The sequence below is a fragment of the Pseudopipra pipra genome, chromosome 6 (genome assembly GCF_036250125.1).
Source record: "Pseudopipra pipra isolate bDixPip1 chromosome 6, bDixPip1.hap1, whole genome shotgun sequence".
NCBI classification, from domain to species: domain Eukaryota; kingdom Metazoa; phylum Chordata; class Aves; order Passeriformes; family Pipridae; genus Pseudopipra; species Pseudopipra pipra.
Genome location: NC_087554.1, coordinates 4,378,504 through 4,405,144, shown reverse-complemented (window position 1 = coordinate 4,405,144; position 26,641 = coordinate 4,378,504). Strand labels below are relative to the sequence as shown.

The 26,641-nt window shown below is 40.6% G+C and overlaps 1 protein-coding gene across 2 annotated transcripts; it reads left to right on the top strand.

Annotated features, from left to right (window-relative positions):
* CAPRIN1 (cell cycle associated protein 1) lies at window positions 1-26,436 on the top strand. 2 transcript variants are annotated; one of them, XM_064657113.1, is made up of 18 exons: window positions 1-135; window positions 447-673; window positions 9,113-9,175; window positions 10,031-10,117; window positions 11,706-11,944; window positions 12,055-12,137; window positions 13,214-13,351; window positions 14,004-14,056; window positions 14,143-14,229; window positions 18,731-18,886; window positions 18,979-19,087; window positions 19,528-19,589; window positions 21,620-21,769; window positions 21,985-22,135; window positions 22,880-23,074; window positions 24,055-24,155; window positions 24,555-24,618; window positions 25,157-26,436. In XM_064657113.1, the coding sequence occupies exons 2-18, from the start codon at window positions 449-451 to the stop codon at window positions 25,219-25,221; spliced, it is 2,028 nt and encodes a 675-aa protein (XP_064513183.1). In that variant the 5' UTR covers window positions 1-135; window positions 447-448; the 3' UTR covers window positions 25,222-26,436. The 2 variants fall into 2 exon arrangements, with proteins under 2 accessions (XP_064513183.1, XP_064513184.1); XM_064657114.1 differs by lacking the exon at window positions 14,143-14,229.
* Window positions 26,437-26,641: the final 205 nt, after the last annotated feature.

Sequence of the window (26,641 nt, the reverse complement as noted above, 5' to 3'; positions counted from 1 at the left end):
CCCTGCCGCGGTGTAGCAGGAGCAGCGCGGCCGGAGCGCGGCGGAGACGGCCATTCCTTAACACAGCGAGAGAGAGAGAGAGAGTGCGAGCGCAGCGTGTGCCCTCCCCCCCCCGCGGGCTCGGTCGCGCTCAGGGTGAGGGTGAGGGGAGGGCGTTGCGGCCCCTCCGGGCGGGGATCGGGGGGAGTGCTGGGGGGTGTCGCGAGGGGAAGTGACCGTTGGGCGCGCGGCGTCGCGGTCGCGCGGCCGCCGCCGCCCCGCGCGCGCCCTGGGGGGGCGGGCAGGTGCGGCTCGTGCGCGCGAGCGAGACCCCCCCCCCCGGCGGCCGCGTGCGCGCGCGCTCCCGCGCTCTTCCTTCCCCCCTTCCTCCTCCTCCTCCTCCTCCTCTCCCCGTGACGCGCCCGCCGCTCTCTCTCTCTCCGCTCCTCTTGTCTCTCCTTTCACAGAGATGCCCTCGGCTACCAACAGCACCATGGCGAGCAGCACCACCGGCGGCAGCGGCGGTGGCGCCGGCAAAGCCGCGCCGGGCAGCGAGGCCGCCCCGGCGGTGGCGGCGGCGGCCCCGCAGGCGGCGGCGGCGGCGGGTGTGAACATCACTACGGTGCAGACCGAGGCCATGAAGCAGATCCTAGGGGTGATCGACAAGAAGCTGCGCAACCTGGAGAAGAAAAAGGTGCTCCCCCGTGTCCCCCTCTGACTCCCCCCACCGCGTTCTGCCCGCCCCTGGTCCCGGAGCTGCCCCGGCCTGTTCCTTTTCGTTCCCTTGTGCCGGACCCTCCGCCGAGCCCTCCCGGGTTGTTCCCGGCGTGGCCCCCAGAGGCCGCCCGCTGGAAGGTTCCAGAAGGGCGATCGCCGTTCCCCTGGCCTGTCCCCTTCCCCTTGCGGGGGTCCCGCTGCCCCAGGTCCCGGCCCCGCTCGGCACAGCCCGGAGGAGTCGCGGCTGCCTTCCCCCCTCCCTTCCCCCCCGCCGCCGCCGCCGCCGCCCGGATCTCCCTCAGCGGCGCCGCTCCCTTCCCCCTCCTTCCGCCTTTTGTTCCCGGCGGCGGGGCCTTTCCCAGCGCCGCTCCCCTTATCCGGGCTCCGTGCGGCGGATGGAGCGCTCGGGATGGATGAACCCGGCGGGAGCGGTGCCCCGGGGCGGGCACATGGAGCGGAGCTGTAACATGGCGGCGGCCCGGCCTGCCCGGCCCGGCTCATTGTGCCGCCCTCACAAAGCCCTCACAGCCCACCCCGCCCCGCCATCGCCCTCAGCCCGGCCCTCCGCCGGCCTCGGCCCGCCTGCAACGCCTTATTTTTAGGAATAGGGTCCTAGACGTGTCGGGTATGTTTTACACTGGGCCAGCGCTCCACGTTAAACCTCTGAGGGCTTTCCAACCTACAGAGCTGCCCGTCAGTAAAATAACTAACACAGAGCCCAAAGACTCGCCTCGAAACACCACATTGCCAAGCTGAAATTAGGGATTGGTGGAAAATGATTTCGTGTCTGAAAATAATTTCATACTGAAAAATAATTTGTGTCATAGCCCTATTTTTATTTTTATCTTTAGAAGTAAACAGGCAAAATAACTCTCCTTTTTGCTTTTAACTAGCACTTTTGGTCGTAGTAGCCCAGACTAGTATTTGATACACCAGTAACACTGTGCATATCCTCTTGATTTACTTCCAAGGACAGGTCAGAATGTTCACCTGCAAATTTTAGTTTTTCAAATACACATTTTTAGCATCATATAAAGTATTTTCAGATGGGGAATATTAGAAGTAAAACAGTGTGTACAGGTGAGTTGTAAATGAAACAAGCTGTGCTTTACCTGTAAATAATACACTGTATGTAAATAATATACTGTGTATAAATAATACACTTACAAATACACCGTGTAGTGTAGCTTCCCACTTAAAAAAAATCAGCAGGGGATTTTCCTACATTTTAATAATGAAACGACCAAAAGCAGCAAGCCGGGAGCTCTTAGATAAATTTTGGAGTAGGACGAGCTTTAGATCTTTGTCTGAATACTGTTGTGTGTACACAGGACAGCATCTGTGTTTTAAACTTGTTATTAATACGTGTGGATATGTGCACACAATACTGGTCCTCAGCTCAAGAAAGGGAGCGGATTTTTATGTCTCTGATTGTTTCAATTAAAAAAAAATGGATTGAAATTACTGTTGCAGCCAACATGCTCAAAAATCTCTGAAAATGTCTTATATGATGCTAAAATTGTGTATTTTAAAAACTGAAATTAGTAGGTGAACATTCTGTCCTTTGAAGTAATCAGGAGGATAAGCCCAGTGTTATTGGTGAGAGGGTCAGCTTTCCTTGGGAGCAGTTTTTTATTTACCTTTGAAAATAAATAATTTACACCTAATTTACACTTGGCTTAACCCTTCCTTTCTGAGTGGACTTTTAGTCAACTCCATAGTACAAATGTAATGTCACAGCAAGTGAATAAAGGGGTCAAAGTGCCCTTTTTTCCTGGAAATGGCTTCTGTTGGAAGATATTCCTTTAAAATTACTTCAGGCAATTTGGGGGTACTCTGTGCTAGGTAGTGTGGGCTTAAAGAGGAGGAAATGGCTGAGTCTTGGAAACCTGGATGTGATCTCACAAGGATGAATTAAAGTTCAAAGACTCCTAAGTCTAACGGGCTGAAGTTGGGAAACTTACTGAGTTAGGACTCAGATAAGCACTACAGAAGTCAGTAGTTCCTGATGTATTAAATAGAACTACAAATTTTCAGGCTTGAGCCTCTACTTTGATTCCTCAGTCAAGAGTTTTGTAGTAAATCAGTGTTCTTTATTAAAGAGTATTGAGGGCTTTGTGTCCTAAAACAAAGCCTGTTGAACACGAGGGCCTCAGTATTTTTATTTTACTTCTTGGTAAGTGTACACAAATTCATTTGTTTTCCTTTATTTTGAGTCTTTGGACAAGTATATATTAATTTTTTTAACCATTCAGGAAGTAAAATTACAGTGGATGCTGCACAAATGAGAAGTCCAGTAAATCTCACTGAAACTTGTGCTTAGGTGAACATTTAATCCTTTCTTTGTCAGCAGCTGATAACGAAGGCCAGAAGAGAGTATTTTTGAGAGCTTTGTGTTTGAGAATGAATACAAAAATATAGTTGAGTTAGACCCATCCTTCTGAAGGATGAAAAATGATTGCTCTGTAAGAGGGACCATCTTACGTTTTAGATCATATGAGTGTGTAGCTTTTAGTTGAGGAAAGGTCATCCTTTATGAAGAAAATAGAATTTTTGAATTAAATTTAGTGTCCTGTTTCTCTCTAAACTCTGAGGATAAAATGGCATGAGCACCAAAATACAATACACAAAGTGAAATAATATTTATAGCTTTGTTCTATACTATTTTGAATGTTTCTGTATAAACTGTAAATACAAGATTATTAGTTACACTTTCACTTTCTTTTCCTAAAAGTGACCTCATTTGAAGAATGAGTATTGCTTACATTTAAAGGGACCAGGGTAAACTGAATTGCTGTTCATAAATGGATGTGAAAACATGGCCTGATAATGTCTGTGTTCCCCTCACGGCTTTATATTTGGGGATGATAGGAATGCTCTCCTGCATTCTTCCTCTTCTTAGATGACAGGATATTTGTGTGTGCATGGAAGGGGGTAATCAAAGGGATATTTTCTCTACAGGAGATTCAAACCTGCAACTCAAGTATATGTTGACAAACTCAGTTAATTTAAAAGTTGCCTGAACTCCTCCTGGTGTTTGTTGGGTGTCTGAGGTTACAATCCTGCCTAGGAGAAAAATACTTCATTAAGACCTGCATTATTTTCTTCTTTTCCCACCTTTTTGTTTTGTTTTGTTTTAGAGGGAAAAAACTTTCCAAATTCCAAGCCAAATGAATGTAGGTTGAACTTGGGTTTTGTTCCAGTGATGAATGGAAAAAAAAAAAACAACCCAGTTATTTTTGCTTTCACCTTGTGTCACAGAGCATGAGCTGTATAAGAACAGTTGATGAAACAAATGTTCTGCCCAATGGGCAAAACAATTATTGCTAACACGTGATTTAGGGTATGGGCAGGTGTTCACAAGAGATTAGTCTTGGGCAGCTGTAAATATGAGGTAAAGCACATGATCTTTAAAAACTCAACAAAGTTGGAAAGATGGCCCATGTTGGTTGGGGCTGGTAACTTGAGCTGCTGTTGCTTTATCAGCCTGACTGAATGTCCTACTGAGTGTAACCCTGACTGGAGTGGAAAATGAGGAGTTAACAAGTGCTACTGTCGTTACTATGCAGGAATTCTCATGTAGCAGCAGAGGATATTTGACTTGATCTGACTTGGTTCAATAAAATGTTGGATTTCCCATGGGAAACAGCAACCTCCAGTAAAAGCTGGGATTGGTTTTCCACCCTTGTAGGTGCAGTTAATGGTGGCAGGAAGTGCCACACTTGAGTTGCCCATTGGTAGCAACTTTCTGAAGTGCTTTTGACCACTATTTGGGCCACTTGGATGTTCCAGGCACATGAGTGTCTCCAGAAGCTCTCCTTGTGAAGCTTGGTTTGGAATTTATCTTTGGAAATTAAATATTACTCTGAAACAAATTTGTAAAATTTGTTTGAAATCACATATTGAAAGCCCGTATCTTTGAAACCTCTCTTGACAGCAACTTTGGTTATCAAGCTTCATGTGTGAAAATCCAGGCAGGTTATCTGTGAAATCTCATGTGGTGATTGGTGCTTCCAGGTTTCACTGTGGTCTGTTTTGTTTTTAACTTGTCTCACAGCAACTTGTGTTAACTGGATACATGCTGAGTCCTACAAGCTGTGAAACACATTCTGGTTAAAGGTTTTCAGATGCTGCTTTGATGTTTTGTTGATGCTTTTTCTTTCAGAAGAAAAAGACACACAATGTGTTGGGAGAGCCTCATTTGTGTTCTAGAGCCCTGTTTGTGTTCTAGAACTCACTTCCTGTTGTAAAAGCAATTTATTTTGAACATAAATAATGCTTAGAGCAAAATCCAGGTCTCTTGCAGTGTAGTCAACTTCCCTGTAGATTCCTAGTTTCTGTAGGAAATGCAGTGTGATGGTTGTTTGGAAAGAATATCAAAACTTGGAGTTCCACTCCTCTGATTTAATTCTGGTAACTGAGAAAGCTTTTTTCTTTCCTCCGGGGTAAGCTGCTCATGAAACTGCAGTCTCAAACTAATACAGTATGGAGGTATTTTTTCCTCAGCTGTCAAACTTACCAGACTTTGGGGAAAAAAAACCATAAGAGCATCTACAGCTGTTATTTCAAAAATAAATTCAGTTTAACCAGGAGACCTGTAAATGTTTTGTGTTCTGGAGTATTGGTGTTTTTGCATCCTTACATCTTGGTTGTAACTCAGGACTGAACCAGCTTCTCAGGACTTGTTGGGGGGTGGGTGTGTGTATATAATTAGAAATTGTATCCAGACAGTGAGTGTGAGAACTGTGGTGGGTTTTGAGAGGTTCTCAACTTCATGTTTAATTAAACTGATATGATTTAAGTGTTTTACCTTTTTGATTTTTTTTCCCTGCCTATTTTTTTGAGGCAATGGGAAGACTGATTTGGTTTTGGGGTTTCACTTGGTTGTTTCTGGGCAGTTTTTGCTGCAAAGTTAAACAGATGAATGAGTGAAGGTGATGGTGGAGGCAGAGAAATTACAATGTACAGATGTAAAACAGGTTAATAAACTTCTGGTTTGTAACTTGGTTTTTCTATTGCTTCAGTGCAAAATGTATTACACAGCTAATTTAAATTTTGGATTATCTTCATTGCTTGGTGCTGTCGAAAGCATCCATGCAGGTTTTGAGATATCTCAGAAAACAGGCTTGCAATGTCCCCTTCATCTTTTCTTTGCTTGTAGTGAACTTTGCATTACAAAAGGGTCACTCCAGCTGGTTGAAGAGGTTACCTTGTCCCCTAGCACCTTGTCACACACACTTGTGCTGCTGTCATTGCTATAACCATATCACTGAAATTATCTGGTTAAATATAGAGCCTCCCTCCTGCTCCTGACCCCCTTTTTTGAGGGTTATTTTTAATCTGATGATTCCAGTGATCCAGTTTAGAGCACAGCACTGTAAATGACTGTACAAGCACGGCTGAGTGGTCAGGCATTTTTAAAACCACTGTTGGTTTGGAAGGTAATGTTACGGGACTGCATTTTTTTGTTTTCACTTCAGGATGACATTTTTGAGGCAATTCAGAGGAGGTAAAGAGAACTTGGGTGTGAGGGGAAGGTGTATGTTGCCACAATAAGTAACTGAATTTTGGATTCCTGTTCAAGTAAAATCCAGGGCATAGTTAAGCAAGGAACACCAGCACCTTCCCCCTGCCCCTGGGAGCCTGTTTGTAGTGCTTTTCTCCCAGGAAACTCCAGAATACTTGAGGTTTCTCAGTGGAAAAAGCTGGAGCAGGGTGGCTTGCTTCCTGTACAACTGGGAGCTGCTGACTCATGAGCTGTTCAATACACAATTTATGTGCTCACTTTGCCACTGGATTATTATTTTTTCTGCTGGTTTAGCTTTTATGCTTGGAGATCTCTATCTGATGAGTGAGGGTGAGGTTCTGTAAGGGGGTAAAATCAGGAAAATCTTCCCCTCTTGCAGGCACTGCAGTAGGTTGCTAAGCAGGAATTCTACTGCAGTTATTTTACAGCACTAATGCTGCTCTTAGGTTGCTGGTAGAGATTAAAAAGGAGGTATTTTACTTAATATTTGTGTGTAATGCAGCCTTTGGATCTCAGAGTGTCTTTGGGATGATAGGAAAATGCTTACTTGGCATTCGAAATCTTTGTGATAATGTCCAACTAAATGCACATTTGCTTGTCCTCTGCATTGCAGCTGACAAGGCTTTCCTTCCTCTGCTTTTACCTTCCCATCTGAATGTTTTTAATGAAGAACAAGTGAAGACAAGTAACTTTTCTTCCATCCCTTTGTTTTTTACTCAAATAAAACTAAGCAAAGCATTTACATTAGATTTCTAAACAATTGACCATTTAAGAAAACCTTGTGCATTGTTAAACATGTTACTGCAATATCTTAATCTGAAAACACCAGCTATGCTGAAATGCAGCAGCATGGAAAAAGTGTACAAAAGTGGAATTGTAATTATTTAGGAGGTTTTTGTCTCTTCCCACCCTCGTGCCCTTGGCCACCAGAATGGATTATGTGAGTGCTTTGCAGCATTATTTTGCAATGTATGTTTTGTCGAACAAAGTAGTGTTCTGGAATATGATATTCTACCCTATTTGTTTTACTGTTGTTTATGGGTTTGTGTTGCAGACTGGCTCACAGAATTTTTTGGGGTCGTTTAATGCATTTTTGTAGACCTTGTTTAAACTGGTGCTTGCAGTGTGTTTACTGTGCAGCCTCCCAAACAATTGCATCAGTGTGACCAAGGGAATTGTGATCTGCAGCAGGGGAGTCAGGGACTCGAGCTAGTAGGAGCTTAGTTTAACATTTCCTTGTGTGCAAGCCAGTTTTTGTAGGATTTAAGCCCCCTTAGGCAGGGAAGGTCTGGGTAAGCCTGGCTTTGCTCTGGAGCTCTTTTCCCCTCCCTTCTGGCTTCACAGTTCAGCCACGCTCAGAAAATGATGAGAACTGTTCTGTGATTGCCCAACCATGTCAGCATCTGTTCTAAAATCAGTGTGGAGAGGAGTAAACTAACCTTACTTCCTGTTGTGGGAGATCTGCAATGTGGCAAATGCTCTTCAGGGCTACTTTTTTGATGTGTTTTGAACTGTGGCTGCTGTCTTTAACAACTGTTACCATGTAGTGTCTGTCCCCAGCAGGAAATTCCCAGTAATATATTTCTGAAGCTCAGGAAGTTCTTCCTTTGACTTTGCCTTTCATCTATCAGATGAAGAAGTTAAATTTTGTATCTGACCTGTAGGGCTTCCAAAGAAATAAACTGGACATTAGGTGACATCAAAAGGCCTGAGTCTCATAAGGGTGCTTGTGTTTCAGCAAGTGATGCTGGGCATCAAATACCTTGTAAGAGGGGCTTTTCTGGTAAACTTTGACAGACTTTAAACTTTCTGTAAGATCTGAGATTGAGCATAAAAGTTGAAATAACTAAAAAATTATCAGTAAAATGAAACAAAGGCCAAAAGCAACCAAAAAAAAAAGTCACTCAGTGGGAAATATAAACCCTAAAACAGTGGTTGCATCAGGGGTTTGATTCTTTCACATCAAAAATTAGGTGTTCCTCTCACTTTTCATGTTATGCTAGATTGGGAAGATAATAGTTAAGGATTCATTTTAATAACTTTTTTATTAGATCAAGGCAAATTTCATGCAAAATACAATCGTGTGATAATACAGAAATGATGAAAACAGGTTAATAATTAGGTATGTCCTTCTTATAGACTTTACTTCCTTTTGAAGACCCTTTCTCCTTAGCCTGTAGAGTCTCTGTGTTGGGCATGCAGGAATTTTACCTGCTTTTTTGGTCATGTCAGTGTTCTGCATGAGTTTCTATTTAAGCAGATTAGATCTGCTGAAAATTAGCCTAATGATTCCTTTTTCAGTTTCTTCCCATGAAGAAAAAAAAATCCTTAATGCTCTTGAAGGAAAGTGTTTTAGAGCTATTAATATGAATTGTGTTGGTGGGCATTCTTCACAGAGGATCAGAAACTATTTTGAATTCTTAACAGCTCTTTTAACTGATGCAACTACAGAGAATTACAGTTCTGAATCCTAATAGAGTTGACAGTGGAGGTTTGCAATCATGTTTTTGATGATGTAGAGATACAGTGGTAATGAGCTCTAACTCAGACCTCAGTTCAGCTCTCTGATGTTTAGACTGAAGGAAATGTGTATGAGAGTGGTGTTCCCTTTGGCAGGAATGTGTATTTCCTTAGAAATTCACTGTAGTCATGAAGACATACTGTGATAACCAAATAAAGGTTAAAATATTTATCCCTTAGGAAGTATTTACATTTTTTTAACCCAGAAGACAGTTTTTCTCGGTGGTCTTTTTACATGACAGTTTCATGCTTGTGTTAGGTATTACTCTGTTTACAGGAATATTACAGTACATAGTTCTGTTGGCACAAGTAGAAAAAGGCAGTAACTGGATTTAGACTCTTCATAACAGTGTTTTTCTTGCTTTTCAGAGCAAACTTGATGATTACCAGGAACGAATGAACAAGGGAGAACGTCTGAATCAAGATCAACTGGTAAAAACAACAACAAAAAAATACTATCCAGATTTCTGTTAAATTGTTCTGTGTTCTTGCACGGGAGAGAAGGGATGGATTTCACTTCCCCTGTGTAGTTTAGTTAGAGATGCAGCTCAGACCAGTAATAAGCTCTGTCTGTGTGTCTGTCCCAGCTCTCAGTGCAGATGTGGAGCTCTAGATGAGCTCTGTGCTGCTTCTCTTCTTGTTGGGGCTGGTTCTTAAAGTAGGTTTTTGGAGAGCTCAATTCAACAGCAGTTTTGCAGTTGTTGTAAATACAGAACAAATAAGAATTTAAATTCAGTTGTGTGATGCAAACATGCATATTGATACTTGAGATTACCAGATGCTCAGTAATCAAGTGTTTTCTTGATGATTTTTAACACTGAGAAAGTGAAGCAAAAAAAAGGTACTTGCAGCTATTGCAGCTGTTGACACTTAAAAGATTATGAGCTGCTTCCCTTGGTCCATGTGCTCTTTTCATCTGCCAGGGCTTCCTCACTTGGGCCCTTCTGTGCCAGCTGAAAACTGAAATATCTGTGTATTTTTATTTTGTAATGGCATCTTGTGAAGATAAAGGTTGCTGTTTGAGGAGCAGGGCAGAGAACTGACGTGTCATGTTGAGGAGGGATGCTCATGATTAAGTTTTAGGAGGGCAATATCTTGACTGCCAGACTTGAGAAAGCCCAGGAAAATCAAAATTTTACTTACCATAGTTGCAGTCCCATTCAGGGATGCTGTGTCTCACTTAGAAACTAAAAATGTGGAGATTTATTTGTTAAAAGTCTGTGGGTTTTTTTTTTCTATTTGTGATGATTTACATTTACTTGTGGTTTTCTCTGGGTTTTTTTTAAGGATGCAGTGTCAAAATACCAGGAAGTGACAAATAATCTGGAATTTGCTAAAGAACTGCAGAGGAGTTTCATGGCTCTGAGCCAAGATGTAAGTAAAGATCAAGCCATGCCATGTTTGTTTTCCAAACCTTTGGGCTTTAAACTCCTTTTCACTGGTGCAGTCAGTAGTCACCTCTGTTTACAGAGATTAATTGGTCATGGTTTCTTGTATGTTTGACTCTTTTATTCTGTATATTAGTTGGTGTCAGGTTTTCTGAAGACGATTTCTAAAAGATTTTCCTAATGCACTACATAAATGTGTGGAAACAAGAATAATGACATAATTTTCTGACAGGAAAATAAGTGTTGAAAACAGTGGGATCACAGAACAGGCCTGTCATGCAATGTTATAGGTGGTCACTTGCTGCCAATTTTCTTAAAGAAAGGATTTCACAGGCCTGCTTCTGACTCTGCCAGGTGACTGAGGGCTTTCATTTCTTGATTTACCACATGGTATAGTCTCAGCACTTGAAAGCATTGCATTTCCTTTTTTACAAGATTCTTCCTGTCTTGTTAGTTGCAAATAGTCTGAAACTATAGTCTGAGACAAGACTAATCTTATTTTCATAAAGGATAAATGAACTAAACACTAGTAAAACAAGTAATCTTTTGGGTTGGTGTTTCATCAAGGATGCAGAATAGGTGTGATCAAGAATTCAGTTCTAAAAAGTTATGGAAAGAGCAGCAACGCTGGAGGAATTGGTTGTGCAGTGGGTGTTAGTGCAGCAGACTGGTCTAATGAGTGTATTTAGTTTGTGAACAGACTATGTGATAATTTGAAGAGCATCAGCATCCACGTGTTACAAACAGCTTTCTCCATTCGTTCTGGCTGTAAATTTGTAGGACTCTAAGCCAGGCTGTTCCTTGCCTTTTCTTGCATCAGGGTTCCATCTATGTTTATGGAATGTTAGTAATGGAGAACTTGTCTTTTCTGGACAGATTTGTCCTGAGGTATTTCCCTGGTCAGCTGACAGCAGTCAGTGAACCCAAATTGGTGCTCTACTTTCAGACTTGGTTGTAGTTTTTCCTGATTATAGTTAGTTCTCATGCAGTTGATTTTAAGATATGTCTCTGATGTTAAAAAAGAAATTTAGATGTTTCAAAGAGAGAAAGTTACTGTCATAAGTTACATTTTTGGAAAGAGAAGATTTAAACAAAAAAGGAAACAAGCTGAATTTGGGATACTTAGATTAAGAACAGAGGAAACATCCTGTAGGTTCAGACTAGTGTTGCATTTAAGACCTGTGTTGTGACTGCAGGTTTAGAAGATTCAGTGCAGAGCACAAGGTTGATGATTATCATCCACTCCCTTCCAGCATCTGTGAGAATGCCAGGGTAGATGCAGATTTGTTCCCTGTAGTGTCTGACTGGGGACCTCATGTCCAAGAATTCCTTTAAACCCTTTTTGAACTGGCTGATCCCATCTATCTCCCCAGCCTTTCATGGCAAAACATTCCATGAGTTCCCTCCTGTGGTACGCGAAAAAACGAAGAATACTTTTGTTTCTCTGCTTTAAGCTGCTCTCCTGGTAGTTCCAATGAATCCCTCCTCCTATCGTGGGATATGGTGAATATCTCTGTAGCTTTTCTTAGCAATAAAAGCCATTTCCAATCTGTTTTTCCCTTGGGATCCCTCAGATCCAGAAGACAATAAAGAAGACAGCTCGCAGGGAGCAGCTGATGCGGGAGGAGGCTGAGCAGAAGCGTTTAAAGACTGTGCTGGAGCTGCAGTTCATTCTGGAGAAGCTGGGGGACGATGAAGTTCGCAGCGACTTGAAACAAGGCTCCAGTGGGGTCCCAGTGCTGACAGAGGAGGAGCTCACAATGCTGGATGAGTTCTACAAGCTGGTTTACCCTGAACGAGACATGAATGTGAGGTAGGGTTACAGCAAAGAGCTTTTCTTTCTAATTGTCAGTCACCTCATGTATTTACTGTAGTAACTGAAAGATTTAGTAAGAAATTAACTCTTACTAATTATTTTTTAAGGTTGAATGAGCAGTATGAGCAAGCATCTGTTCACCTGTGGGACTTACTGGAAGGGAAAGAAAAACCAGTTTGTGGAACAACCTGTAAGTGTAGCCTCAGTATGAAGAGAGACAGCACACTGAATTTGTGCTTGAATTACAATACACTTCTGATATAAGAGAGCTTAGACATCTACTTATCTTTGTGAGTTTTTAGAGTAACTGCTTTTTTTCAGATCTTGGCTGGACTAACAATAACTTCTGAAGTGTGGGCTCACTGTGTAGTGTATTTTTTTCATACTGACACAGCATTACTCAGTATTTAACCTGCTGTTTCAGCAGTATTCTGCTGCTGGTGGTGCTTAGTAGCAATTCTTTGTTTTCTGGAAACCTGTGTGAGAACAAGGAGCTTTGTCAATAACATCTAATACATAAACTTTAATGGCCTTCATTAGTGGGATGTTCTCTCTCCCTTGGCTCCTGCAGAAAGCGTTCTGGTTTTGCCGTATTTTCACTGATGAACTCTGCAGACCAGGGTATGATCATGCCAGTAGTCTGCTTTTTTGCAGAAATAAAGATCTCCACAGTAATCTCCAGTAATGCTGCCTTGCCAGTGTGGCTGATTTCTTTTGGGTTAAGATGCCCAACCACTCATCTAAGCCATTGAATGAAAGTGGTTTTGTTTTCAAAGGCTGATTTGAGCCACTTCACCACAGAGGAAGAACCTTCACAAAGGTGGTACCTGTGTAAATTTGTTTTGTAAGAAATTGTTTTACAGTAATGTTTTTTTAATGAGGAAATTACAAACAAGTCAGAGACGGTTGAAAGTTCAGTGAGTTTTGAAAACTTTCCAAACTGAAAACTAAGCAACCAGAGATGATTTTTTTAATAGCAGGAATAAAATAAAAAAAAACAAACAACAACACTTCGAAGTGTTTCACAAATCTTCTGAGGAGTCTTATGTGCTCTTAAGGTTATTCTTGCCCTTAAGAAAGTGGGTTATTTATTGATTTATTTAATGTAACCTAGTAAGAAGACCTGTAACAATAGTGGTCATGCATTAGCTTGGGACAGCAACATCTCCCCAGCAAAAGGGTAGTAAAATTTCTGTGATCTTAGGGAAGGAAGGCAGAGATGATTAGGCTTGGGTTAGTGTTAATCTTTCACTTGCACTTTCCTAGACAAAGCCCTGAAGGAGGTGGTTGAACGGATCCTTCAGACCAGTTACTTCGACAGCACCCACAACCACCAGAATGGGCTGTGTGAGGAGGAGGAGGCAGCACCTGCCCCTGCAGTAGAAGACACTGTGGCAGAGGCTGGTAAGAACCTCAGGATGCCTGGGAGTGAGGTGTTTGTGTTGTACTGGCTTGTCTCTGGGTTCCTCACAATGATTACATTGCAAATTAAAGTTCTGCCTGCCTGAGGCTTTCCCATTTTTCGGTCATTCCCACCGGTTTAATCCTTTGTTACGAGGGAACAGTTTTGAAGCAAAGTCTTAAGCTTACACACTTAAACTTGGGAATATTGTATCCAATTTTAAGAAAAAATCATTACTTCTTTCCTTTTTGAATATGAAGAAAATAGAAGCTTGGGGTAGCTGAACATGACTCTCCCCAGCAGGAATTTAATGTGGGTTTTTTTCTTGCTAATTCAAAACTTGGAGGTTATTTTTTTATTACTAGTTCTCTGTTATTGCCCCTGACATTTTCTCTTCATTCTTAGAAACAAGAAGAGCATTTTTCATCTAATTTTGTATCTTCTTGATCTGTAACATATGTGGGTGGTGGGTTTTTCTGTTTGTTTTCGTGGGATTGTGTTGTGGTTTGTTGGGGTTGGTTTTTTTTTTTTTTGTTTGGGTTTGTTTTTTTTGGGGGGGTCTTCTCTTTGGGTCTTTTGCTTGGTTTTCTTGTTTGATTTTCTCATACAAGGTGGTTTTTTCCCACATAAATTAGGTATTTCTTTTTCTTACAGAACCTGATGCAGCAGAAGAATTTACTGAACCAACTGAAGTTGAATCAACTGAGGTATTATTCACTGGAAAGATTGTCATTTTGTATACCTTTAATGCCACTTACTTTTACTTTCATACCCTTTCTTATTTTTATTTTAGTATGTAAACAGACAATTCATGGCAGAGGCTCAGTTCAGCAGTAGTGAGAAGGAACAGGTAGATGAGTGGACAGTTGAAACGGTTGAGGTAAGATCTTGTGTACTGCAGGTAAAATTGCAATCCCTGTTTCTGCTGGCTCACAATTCATGAGAGGTTTTAGTATTGCATCCCTTCTCCCCCAATATATAAAAAAATACATATATTTAAGTAGGCTTGGACTCACCACTCATTCTTTAATTACATATTTAGCTCAGGAGTAACTAAAATAAAAAGAAATAAAACTCATGCAGTCTGGCTAAGTTTACAGAGAACTTGCTTTTGTTCATTAGTGGCTTACTTGGGAAAACAGGACTTAAAAGTCTTGGGCATAAAAAAAAGACTTGAAATAGTTTTTTGAAGCCTTTTTTTTTAGGAGAACTTAGCTGCTAATACAGAACTTCAAGTTTATCTGCCCAGCTGCTGACAGCATGGCATAGTTGTGCTTTCATTGAACAGGTCCATGGAGAGGGAGCTGAAATTAGTAACTCAACTAATAACCTCCTTCAGGTTGCTTATGTGCATAATTTTATGTTAAAATATGCTTGTATGTCGTCTCTGTTTCCAAGAACTACAGTTCCTCAAGTATTTCACTTGTTACTTCTTTGCAGTTGAGTGATTGTTCACTTGTGGTGTTTGTGGCACACTGGGTTTGGGATCCATTCCCAGTTTAGTGATTTATGCTCTAGAATTTATGTTCTTCATGTGCTGTAAAGGACAAGTCCCAGGGAGTCATTTAAATGTTTAATATCTTGGAATTTGATTTGTGTCCATCTGTTAGAAATAAGTATGGGCAGCACCTTTCAGGTGCTGGAAATTTCATTTTTTCATTCACTTTACCAGCAAAGTCCAGATTGTCAATTTTTTAGACTCTTCCTTGGTGTCTTCAGGCTGTTTTAAGTGTAGGAGTGGAGTAAGTGTTCAGCATCTTGTGGTGAAAAAGAGAGCAGCCATTTTGATCCTGCCTGATTTTACATGGAGTTGGGCTGAAATTTGTATCTTAGGGTGTTCAAGACCACTGAAAGATTTAACTAAGGATAGGTGTGAGGTTTCTAGAACTAACCAGACAACTTTGCCATGGATGTGAATGTTTGGTAGTTTATTGTCATACTATTCCATTCCCTTACTTAAACCAAAAATATCGCTGCTATTGAATGTGTTTTAAGAAGTCTTTTTAAAAAACTGAAGAAACCCTCCAAGCCACACATAAAAGTCATGCTCAATTGAAATATTCTTAAAAGGCCCAGCATTTTAAAATTATTAATTGATTGGCTTCAATCTAACTTGAATTACACCCATAGTATATTTGTGTTTACACCAAGTGTCCAGAGTGGCTCAGTTCTCTGTAGTTCTTAATGCTATGGATGAAGACACAATTCAGGTTGTAAATTTGTATCTCAGATTTCAGAAGCTCCTCATTTTTCATGCATCTTTACTAGTCTGCTAAGTCTGCACTGTCTCAGCTTTGTTTTCATAGAACAATACAAAGAATATACACTGAGGTTATCCTTTCTGTCCCAGTATCTTGGACATTGTAAAAAGGAATCATGTAAAAAATGGAGAGTTGAAGACTGTTTCTTTGTAATTAAGAACCTTATTTTCTCAGATGTAACATAAATGGGGAAATTGAGAATGTCTCTCTTTGACATTGGTTTTACTGCCCTTACTGGCATCACAGTCCCATTTCTCATGGGAATTCAACTGACTTGTCCTTAGGGAAGCTCATGGTGCGCAATGTACAGAGCTTTTGTGCTCTTCAGCTCAAGATGGTTGTGGCATTAATAGAGTGATAGCTGGGAATTTTGGAAGCTGAAAGAGAACATTTACTCAGAAAATCTCCATAGTTGTTCCTGAGGAGGAAGGATATCATAAACTCATCTCTTTTTCAGTAGATGGGATACAGTCACGATTTCTGTGGTATGTTTGTAGTTTGAGAAGTGATGGTGTCTCACAGGACATTTTTTGTATGGGCCTTCTGAAGTTTTGAATTAAAGAATTTGCTTGTGAATTTTCCAAGTGTATTTGGATTATATGATGTTCTCATTTTGGTGAATATGTCCTTTACTGGTAATAGTATTTATGGGGTTTTGTGTTGTTGTTTGGTGGGCTTCTAATTGATTTTTTTTAAGTGCTTTCTTTGTAAAAAGGAATAACCTGAATCTGTTTGTATGCAAAATTCTCTGTCTTAAATTATGGAGTGTTGGTTGGATGGATTTTTTGTCAAATTGGAACCTGTTCTCAGACTGCCAGAATACGAGTTCGTTCTGGTTGGTCTGTGGTCTCATTAAGCTTCTGGTTTTCCCTTTCCCCCTGTCAGTCTCCTGATTGTGTCTGGTGGCTCTTTCTGCTGCCAGTGTCAAGGGCAGGGTGTCAGAGGGGAGCCTACAGTTTGAGTCAAATATTATTCTGCTGACAGGTTCAGCTCTCCTGAAATAAAGTTGTGCTGTGCTGCCCTGTCCCCAGGATCAATGGACATGCATGGTCAGGAATAATTTGATTTTTGAGTAATGATCCTTTTATTTGAGTAATCTCTGTACCTTTTCATGCAGCACTGTTAGAAAGCTGTTAAATTTAGAACTGTCCTGTCCATTGGCAACTGAACACACTCATCTTGAAATTTATTTAGCAGTCTCATCCTACTATGATTGTACTAGGTCAAAGTACCTGGTAGTGCTGATAAGATTAAAGGAATAGACCCTAAACGATTCCTCTTGACATTAAAAGAGGAGTGATGAAAAAGATGATCTAGAATCTGAAGCACCATCTGAAGTTCGTACTGTACTATTGGTGAAAAAAGAAAATGATAACACTTTGTCCCTGTTGTGTGTTGTTGACGATTCCATCAGCTTGTATTTTTGTCCTGAAGATACTGGATTGTTATGAATGACTTGGACTTCATAAGTTTAATGATAGTGTTTAAATAATCAGGAATATTTTTGGTAATAATTTTGCAGGAGACAAGTAGCTGATGGTTTCAAGTTTCACCCAGTGATCTGGCTTCTGTTTTTTCTTTGACTTTCAAACTCTGTAATGTGCCAAAGGTCTCTATATGTGATCTGAATAACATTTTCAGATAATTTTTTATTTCTTTATTTGGAAACAGTTAAGATTGTGAAACTTGGGGACTGTGTGATAGACCAGAGCAGTTGCGCTTGGTACTTACATGAGATTTATCGAATTGCTTCTCTGTGGATGCTAATAGCAGTGATATGGATCTGAAGGGAATCTTGAAAAGGGACTATAGGTTGTGATTAGTTTTTAGTTTTGTTGATATTTTCTGTTACAGATGGCTAGGGATTTGGTCAGGGATCAAGTCACTGGAGCTGAGGCAATTGCATATGCAGAATGTCATATCTAAATAAGGTTTGGAAGTGTGAGCAAGAAGTAGGAATACTGGAAGATGCTGTGTGTTTCTTTGAGAAATCTAAATAAAAAAATGTACAGGCTTTAGTGGCAATTTGAAGTTTAAAATTCAGACCTGTGATAATAGGACTGTTTTGTCATGTGTCCCAACTGCTGTACAAAAGTCTGTCTCCTGCAGTTCTAATGAGAAATCAAGTATTTCACATAAATATTTTGAACTTTCAGGTGCATGTATCCTAATTTATATCCTGTGCAACTGTAAGTTTAAGGCATTCCTGTTTATCTGGAAGATTATTAATATTAGAAGCTCATGGGAATAGAGAAGTGATAGACAAGTTATTGACAATGGTGTTGTTAAAGGACATTTGTTGACATGAAAAGGGCACTTCTGTATTCTGGGAGCTGCTCAAAGCAAAACTGGTTTAGGGACATCCAAGTGCTCCTTTGTGCAGCTCAACTGTCCTTGTTGCTGTTTGTTTTCAAACTCTTTGATGATGGATGTTCTCAGCTGCTCATGTCCAGCTTTCCTGGTGGCTCTGCTGTCTCTGATAAGGTGGTATTTGTTGCACATTTGATGTGTTGCCATATTGGAATCTGTCTGGTAAATCTGAGCTTTCCTGCCCACTGTGAGTTGTGCTTCTGCTTCTGGACTTCTGGTGTCCCCCCATGGTGCTGCCTTGCAATCTTTGTCATGCAGTGCTGCCTGCTGTTCCCTGAGACAGTAAATCAGTTTGCTAGGATAAAAGTGGCTATGAAAATTGACCATTTTGAAGTCTTCAAAAAGACCCAAAAATTCTGGCTCCACTTGCACTTACTAAAAATAATTGTTCCCCATTTGTGCATATTTCTGAAGTTTTTTTCCTCCCCACCTTTCTTTAAATTTCCAAATGCTGATAAATTACTGTCTCAAATCCTGCTATAAAAAAATCCCCCTAGTATTGAACAAACATTTTATTAATGAGGAAAATAGTAGATGGAGAGAAAACAGAGCACTATAATCCTGTGACTGCTGAGATCAGTAGCTGCCACTGATACTGGCATGACTGTAGGATGTAGTACTTTTCTTCAACATCACTACAGTAATTCCATCCATAATGAGTTAGGCAATAGCCATAAATTCCAAGAACTACCAAGTCACTTTTGTGTTGACTGGAGCTGAAATTTGAGTTGGTTGCTTGTCTCTTGTTAGGTCGTAAATTCACTGCAGCAACAGACACAAGCGACATCTCCTCCTGTTCCTGAACCTCACACGCTCCCCACTGTGGCTCAGGCAGATCCTCTGGTGAGAAGACAGCGAGTACAGGACCTCATGGCCCAGATGCAGGGCCCCTACAACTTCATGCAGGTATTTCTCTGTTCTGAGTGCTCGTATTTTTAACGGACAGTAAATTGGATTTGATTTTTTTTTTTAATTGCTTTTTAATTTCTTCCCTTCAGGACTCCATGCTGGAATTTGAGAACCAAACACTTGATCCTGCCATTGTATCTGCACAGCCCATGAACCCAGCACAGAGTTTGGACATGCCACAAATGGTTTGCCCTCCAGGTTTGTAATGGTAAATCCTAAACATAAATATTGGGGAAGCCTGCGAGTCATCTGTTAAAAATGCTTCAGTTACTGCTGCAGAGTAAAAGGATCACCACAAGTAATGGTACAATCCTGGTCAAGTGTGTTTTTCTCAGAAAGGTATACTAGTTTTAGTCTTCCAGTTATCACTTGCTTATAGGTTTTGCTTAGAAATGTGGAACATCTGAAACTTTTTTTTTTTTTTTTTGAATGAGCAAAGTACAATTTTGCTTTGGATTATTTTGGACAACTAGAAAAAATGTTCTTTGCATGGAGTTGGTAATTTGAGTATAGCTTTGGCATGCTAAAGGCCTCATCATCTTATGATGATTGGCTTTCAGATAACTGAAGCAGATATGATAGTAATGCTGTTCTGTAAAAGGTTTGATTGTATAGTAAGTGAAGTTATTTTCTTTCAGTTCATGCTGAGTCAAGACTTGCCCAGCCTACTCAAGTTCCTGTGCAACCAGAAGCTACACAGGTAAAATGTTTAGTACACTTTATTTGGGATTTGAGCTTTATATTCAACCTGGTTACTGTTACAAAAGGATTTAATTCCTAACTGTATGAGAAACTCAAAGTTAAAGTTCTAATTTTGGGAAATTGGTTATCTCCATTATTTCTTCAGCATTGTTGCTAAGAAGCGTAGCTAGGTACAGATTCTGTGCTCTGCAGACGTTGCAGATTCTCAGTAATGGAGTCTTACCTTTGCCTAGTAGTGTTCCCTTTGATGTTAAGTCATGTGTAGTAATACTTGTAATTTAGCTATAAGCAGGTAGTCCTTTATTTATTTGCAACAGAAAGGCCAAAACCAAAATAACTTAGTTAAAGGGCAGCCTGTGTCTGTTCAAGTGAGTGTCAGCAGGAATAGATTTAAAGGATTAACTGTTCTGTTTTATTCACTTATACTGTTAAGGATTATTCCCAGTTGCTTTTTGGGCTGTGTTTTATACTGGAGTTGTATACTGAGTTGAATGGTATTTTCAGTTGAGCTTTAGGTAGGACCTCTTAAACTTGATTCTGTACTGTATAAATGGTCCCCTTCTTGTGAAGATGCTTCAGTTTCTTACTGAGTTGTCTAGTGATTAAAGAACTTCCTAATTTTGTGTTAAGCCATGTGGCATCTCTGAGGAATGGGTGTGATCCCTGTAGGTATTTGAAAGCCAAAGAAAAAATCTGGATAACTTATGTATCTCAGAGTACTGGCAGTATAAATTGCCTGCTTTGTCCTGTCCAGAGAGAGCTGCAAGGTTTAAGTCACTCATTCATACAGGAACAGGAGTGAGGGTTTTTTCATGAGTTTCCTTTGTAAGTACCTCCTGAAGTGTTGGTGCTCTCCCCTTTTGTTGTTTTGTAGGTGTAGAATAATTTCTTTTGGCAGAGGGTTTTCTCTGCACTGACTTTTATTTTACTTTTAAGTGATATGTGTGACTTAATCCAGTGGGATTTTTTTTTAAATTTATTTTCCTTGTCTCAGCCAGTGCTGCCAGTGATTCTCTTGAGGATCTTACAAGCAGTAGCTAAACTTAGTCTTTCCTTGTGAACTTTCCAACATGATGTGAACACCCCCATCAGTTTTATCAGTTTCCTCTTGAAATCCCCATGCCCTTAAATGCAAAGTCCTCTGCTTTGCTGGCTGGAGTTTTCACTGGACTCTTTAAAGGAGCAGAGGACTGAGCAGATTCAATCCATGGGAAACCAGCACTTGTCCACTTCTATATGAGCTCATATTAGAATGTTGGTCAAGATGAGGTGGTTAATTCTGCTAGTTAAACAGAGCTCTACAGACTTGGACTAAAGAGTACCACCCATGCTGGGGGTTGTCAGATACTTTCTATAAAACTGTGGGTGAGCATCAGCTGACTTTTGGGGACTTTGGGGTTTATTTTGTCAGGTTCCCTTGATTTCTTCTACAAGTGAGGGATATACAGCCTCCCAACACATGTGTCAGCCTTATCACACAGCACAGCAACGGCCACAGAAAGAATCAATTGACCAGATTCAGGCAAGTCAGGTGTCAGAGGGGTGGGAAGGACTCTCCTAGCAGATATCAATATTAGTCTATGTTTCCTTGTAAAAAGTGGTAGTTTTAGTTGCCTATTAGTAGGGCTGCTCCAGTTCCCTTCAGTTTCAGAATGTTGAGCCTGTCTGTGACCAGTAAGTCCTTCATAGTAAGGCTTAATTTGCAAGATTGATTGTTTAGTTACATTCAGCATGCCAGCATTAGTTTGTGAGTGTCGGTGTTGATGATGGCTTAGGAAATGTGAATTGCTTTTTACATTGGCCAGCAGTAAGCCCAGGAAATACATTTCCTTTCTTAAGTTTTTCTAGTTGTGTTTCAAGTCAACAAGGGAGAAGGCTGCAAGGTTTTTCCTCTCTTATTGTGCTGTTGCAAATGATGCTGTTGAGCTGAAGTAGAAAACAGTCATTTGTAGAGCTGAAGCTCAGGCATTGCCACTTTTTTTTGGTATCTCAAAAGCTGCTAAAATGTTGTTTTCTTTTCATTCTTAGGCTTCAATGTCACTGAATGCAGACCAGACCCCATCCTCATCATCACTTCCCACTGCATCCCAGCCCCAGGTGTTCCAGGCTGGATCCAGCAAGCCTTTGCATAGCAGCGGAATCAATGTCAATGCAGCTCCATTCCAATCCATGCAAACAGTAAGTAAATAATAACAATAATAAATAAAAAGATAAAATAATGTAAACTAAATCAAATAATTAATTCTTCTGTTTTGGTGGTCATTCATTCTGTTGGAATCAGTCATGTAGCTGCATAGAATAGTCTGGTTATTCACATCTCTTAGACTTTGATACTTTATGTGAAAAGTTGTAAAGATTAATTGGACCAGAGAACCATTTTTCTGCCATTACAGGTATTCAACATGAATGCACCTGTTCCTCCTGTTAATGAGCCAGAAACCCTTAAGCAGCAAAATCAGTACCAGGCCAGTTACAACCAGAGTTTCTCCAGTCAACCTCACCAAGTAGAACAATCAGATCTTCAGCAAGAACAACTCCAGACAGGTAAACTTCTTTTAGCAAAAGCTAGAATGGCAGCAGCCTCAGTGTAGAGCAGGTGCTCAGGCTGTGAAGGCCTAGAGGATGGAGCGAAGCATGTCACATGTTCTCAAATGTTCCTAGTCTTGCAAAGCTTTCCCCTGACAATACCAAGTTTTGTTACTCTGTCTCAGCTTGAATATCCAACAGTGTGAAATTCAGTATATCTTACTTCCAGCTGTTAAAAGAATTTTGCCATTTGATTGGGTTTTCTCTGGGTTTAAAAAAAGCATGAACATGATTATTCTAAAGTGGAAGCAGTAGAGCGGAGTACAAGGTTGGAAGATCCTTAAACTTGCTTTTAAAAAAACTATGCTATTTGAGGTGGCATTTTATACAGGAGATAGAATAGTAAGGCAGAAGTGAGAGCAAATGTGGGCTGCTTCTCACAGATGATGTAAGGTTTTCAAAGGGCCAGAACCTTCTGGTGAAATCAGTGAGACAGGGTTTGAATTCAGCAGGCAAAATGCTTTCCAGGGTAGCAGCTTGAAAAAATCAAGTCTATATCCAGAGTCCACTGAGATGAAAGTTGCAGATGCAGAGACAGACAGAGTTAACAAGGGTGAAGTGGTAATAATACTGGGTATTGAGTAAAGAAGAGCCAGATCCTTTTCCTGTCTAACTGAATATTGAGTGTGAAGGGAGTATATGTGGGAACATAAAGAAATACAGACTTAATACTACTTTTTTTTCCCTCCCATTGCACTGCAGTGGTTGGTACTTACCATGGATCCCCAGACCAGACTCACCAGGTGGCAGGCAACCACCAGCAACCTCCCCAGCAGAACACTGGGTTTCCCAGGAACAGCCAGCCTTACTACAATAGCCGAGGGGTGTCCCGTGGGGGATCTCGCGGGGCCCGGGGGCTCATGAACGGTTACAGGGGACCAGCCAATGGATTCAGAGGTGAGCAGCTGCACAAGCACTCACTGAATGTGCACCTCTGTAGCAAATGTTAAGCTGACCTGCTGTTGTTAGACTGTAATAGTATCTCTATGTGATATTGAAATTTGTGGCAATAAAACCGCTTGCTTTAGTTAAGCAACTTAAATTTTAGATGTGTGTTTGGATATCCTACGAGGATATTGGGATGTATTAGGCATTTACTGCAAGTATAAGCAAATAACAGAAATACCCAACAGAATTTCAAGTGAGGAATTTAAATGCTAGCTGATGGTTCAGAAATGTTTTTTGTTTCCATTTGTGGTAGAAGTAGTGTATTTTAGAGTTCTGTGTTTGACCATAGTCAGAAGAGACTGGGTAATGTAGAAGTGTAAGAACAAAAGAGTGTCAAAGTCACTACTCTGAGGGAATCGACAGGAGTGGAGGAATGACAAAGTAGTTGAATAAATTAGAGAATTTTCATGATTCCTGTAGATGATTATATGTGGCTGTCATTGTTAGAATGGGAGGGAGAGATGGTTTCCTAGTCAGGTGTTCTGGGATTAGATTAATGGACACAGGTACTATCTGCCATGTTCTTTTCCTCTCCTGTGGCTGGGGAATAGAGAAGAAACCTGTATAATAAAAATACAACTGATTGTAGTATGAGTGCAGCGGTCACAGCTGTTAGATACAGATCCTAGTATCATGGTTAGTTCTGGATTGAATGTTCTGTAAATCAAACCTCAGATTACCAGAGAAATGCACTGAATTGCTTTTTCCTCCCAGTTCTTACTAGATCTTTGTTCTTGTTTCTTGTAATAGTATTAACCCTGACGTTGCAAACATTTGCTTGACTTGCAGGTAAACAGCCCTTGCTAAAGGGGTGGGGGTTTTTGCTCAGGTTTAGTTAAAATCCCGCTACTGCTTTTCTTTATATAGTGGCAGAAAGTCGAGTAGTAAGTTCCCATTTTCAAGTGAAAGACTTGTGCCCTGTTCCTTAGGGGGATACGATGGATACCGTCCTTCCTTTTCCAACACTCCAAACAGTGGTTATACGCAGCCCCAGTTCAATGCTCCTCGGGATTACTCAAATTACCAGCGGGTAAGAGACCACAGTGTGGGGGAAAAAAACAAAAGCACTCAAATCTATTAGTGAAAACTCTGCCAAGGACTACTTTTATTGGTAATGAACACGAACTACCTCAGTGTAGTTTGAAAAATTTAAACACTAAATACATCTATTTACATTTCTTATTTATACTGAGCAACACATCCTGTAACTGGAGAGAGCATTTGCCATTGCACATTTTATTACAGCTGCTAGGCACTAGTAGAAGTAAGAACTAATTCTTCTAAGATTAATGCAGACTGATAAAATGCTGCATGTTGAAGTCACAGATGTTTTGTCAGTGTATGCTGCTTTAAAAGCTCCTTATTTTATTTGCAATTAATAACAGTGCCCATGTTTTATGTCATAACTTTTTTAATTTCTTTGCCTCAGGATGGATATCAACAGAATTTCAAACGTGGCTCTGGACAAAGTGGACCTCGGGGAGCTCCTAGAGGTAATTTCCTGAGTAGTGAATAATTGATTTGGGCTGAATGGAAGTTTTTGATCCAACTTCCAGAGTTCTGGATTTAGAAACCAACCTCACCCCTTACTCAGCAGTTCACAATTGAAGTTTACTTTCTCTGACCTCAGAGCTGACCCTGCTTTTGAGCAGGGTCTTGGAGAACCTCTTGAGGACCCTGCTGACTTGAATTGTACTGGGATCCTTTGAACTTGTGGTGGAAGTTGTGTTGGCTGTTGAATGAGGAATTCCTGAAAAAGAGGCTAAAACAGCAATTGCTGTTGACACTTTAAATGTAGCAGAACTAGTTACCTGCCTTTTATTAATGAAAGCCTTAGGAAACAAAACAGAAAAACCCACAGACATAATGAGGCTGTAGTTGAACTTTAAATTTTATTTTGATTACTATTGCCATATATTTTAGCAAGCCCAATTGTAATGAAGAAATTCTTACACAGTTTACATCAGAACATTTAGGAATATTTTTAAATGCTCAGACTTCATAGTTCAACCCCCTTTTTGTGTTTCCCAGGTCGTGGAGGACCCCCAAGACCAAACAGAGGGATGCCTCAGATGAACGCTCAGCAAGTGAATTAAACACGTTCACAGGATCACATTCAACGCCAAAAACACGCTGGCCAGTGTACAATACATGTTACCAGAAGAGTTATTATCTATTTGTTCTCCCTTACAGGAAGTTTGTTGTAAAGGGACTATTTTCATTACCCATAATGACAGGACTACAGTTGCCAGCTTTATATTACCTGGATATTGAAAGGAACGAAACAACGTTTACTCTGCATGTTCTGTCCTAAGCATCATCTTGAGCCTTGCACATGAGATTCAGATTCCTCACCCTTGCTAAGAGTAAAGCAAAAAAAAAGGCAATTTCCAGGGTGATCCAATCTCCATGGTTAACTGAAGTGGCAGGAAAAAAGTAAAGACTCACTTCTGACATTTAAAAGCGATTTAACAAATTGGGATAAAATCTGCAAATTCATAAATATTTACTGTGGTGGCAGTTGACAAAACTTAATGTGCCCATGAAAGGATGGAAAAGGTGAAGTGTGGCTTGGTAGAGCAACTGCATTTCAGCTTTTTCTTATTAAATTGAAGCACTGAACAGTTAAAGATGTGTAGTGATGCAATTGCCCTCAATAGACAGATGGGCTTAGAGCCAGTTTTTGACAAAGAAGCACCCTTAGCTGCAGCCTCCTCCTCACCAGGGCCCTGAATCCTGTGGCTAAGGATTTAAGAACGCTTGCATAACTGCTAATGTAACTGTGTAACTATTTTTTTTTTAGGAGAAAAGGAAAAAAAAAACCAAAAACAAAGCTTTGATTTGGCACTTCAACAAAATTTTGCAACAAATGTGAGATATAATCTGGATGGCCACTGTATATTTGATGTGAAGTATTTAGGTATCTCTCTGAAACACTTTTAAGTTCCTTTGATAGCAATGACTTTTGTAAGGATTGGTATTCTCTATCATTCCTTATGACTTGCACATTGTCTGTCACTAATACTTGACCTTGCTGTATTATCACCTAAATAACTGATGCCGGTACTGATGGAAATCTCTAATGGATAATCATAACACTTTTGGTCACATGTCCTTTTGTCTTTCCTGCAGCCTTGAAGGTTTGAAGAAATCTCAAATGCCCGCTGCTGCTGCTGCCCTTTTAATTGCTCTCTTTTGAAAAGCACCAGTATGTGTTTGAGTTGATTTCCCCTTTGAAGGGAAATGACAGCCAGCAGTTACAGTTCTAATGGTATAAGCAAGACAAATAAAACATGTTTATAAAAATTGTATCCTGGAACACTGGTTTTCAACGACTGAAACAGATTCCATGTGATGGGGTGACATTTCATAAGGTTTTTTATTTGTTTGGGTTTTTTTCTCCCTAATAATCTCTTTTCCTGACTAGATGTAAACCCTCCTCCTGTTTTCCTGGTTTTACTCTACTAGCTGTGACTTCTGGGAAACCTTTATTTTTATGGACTTTTCCTTTTCGTC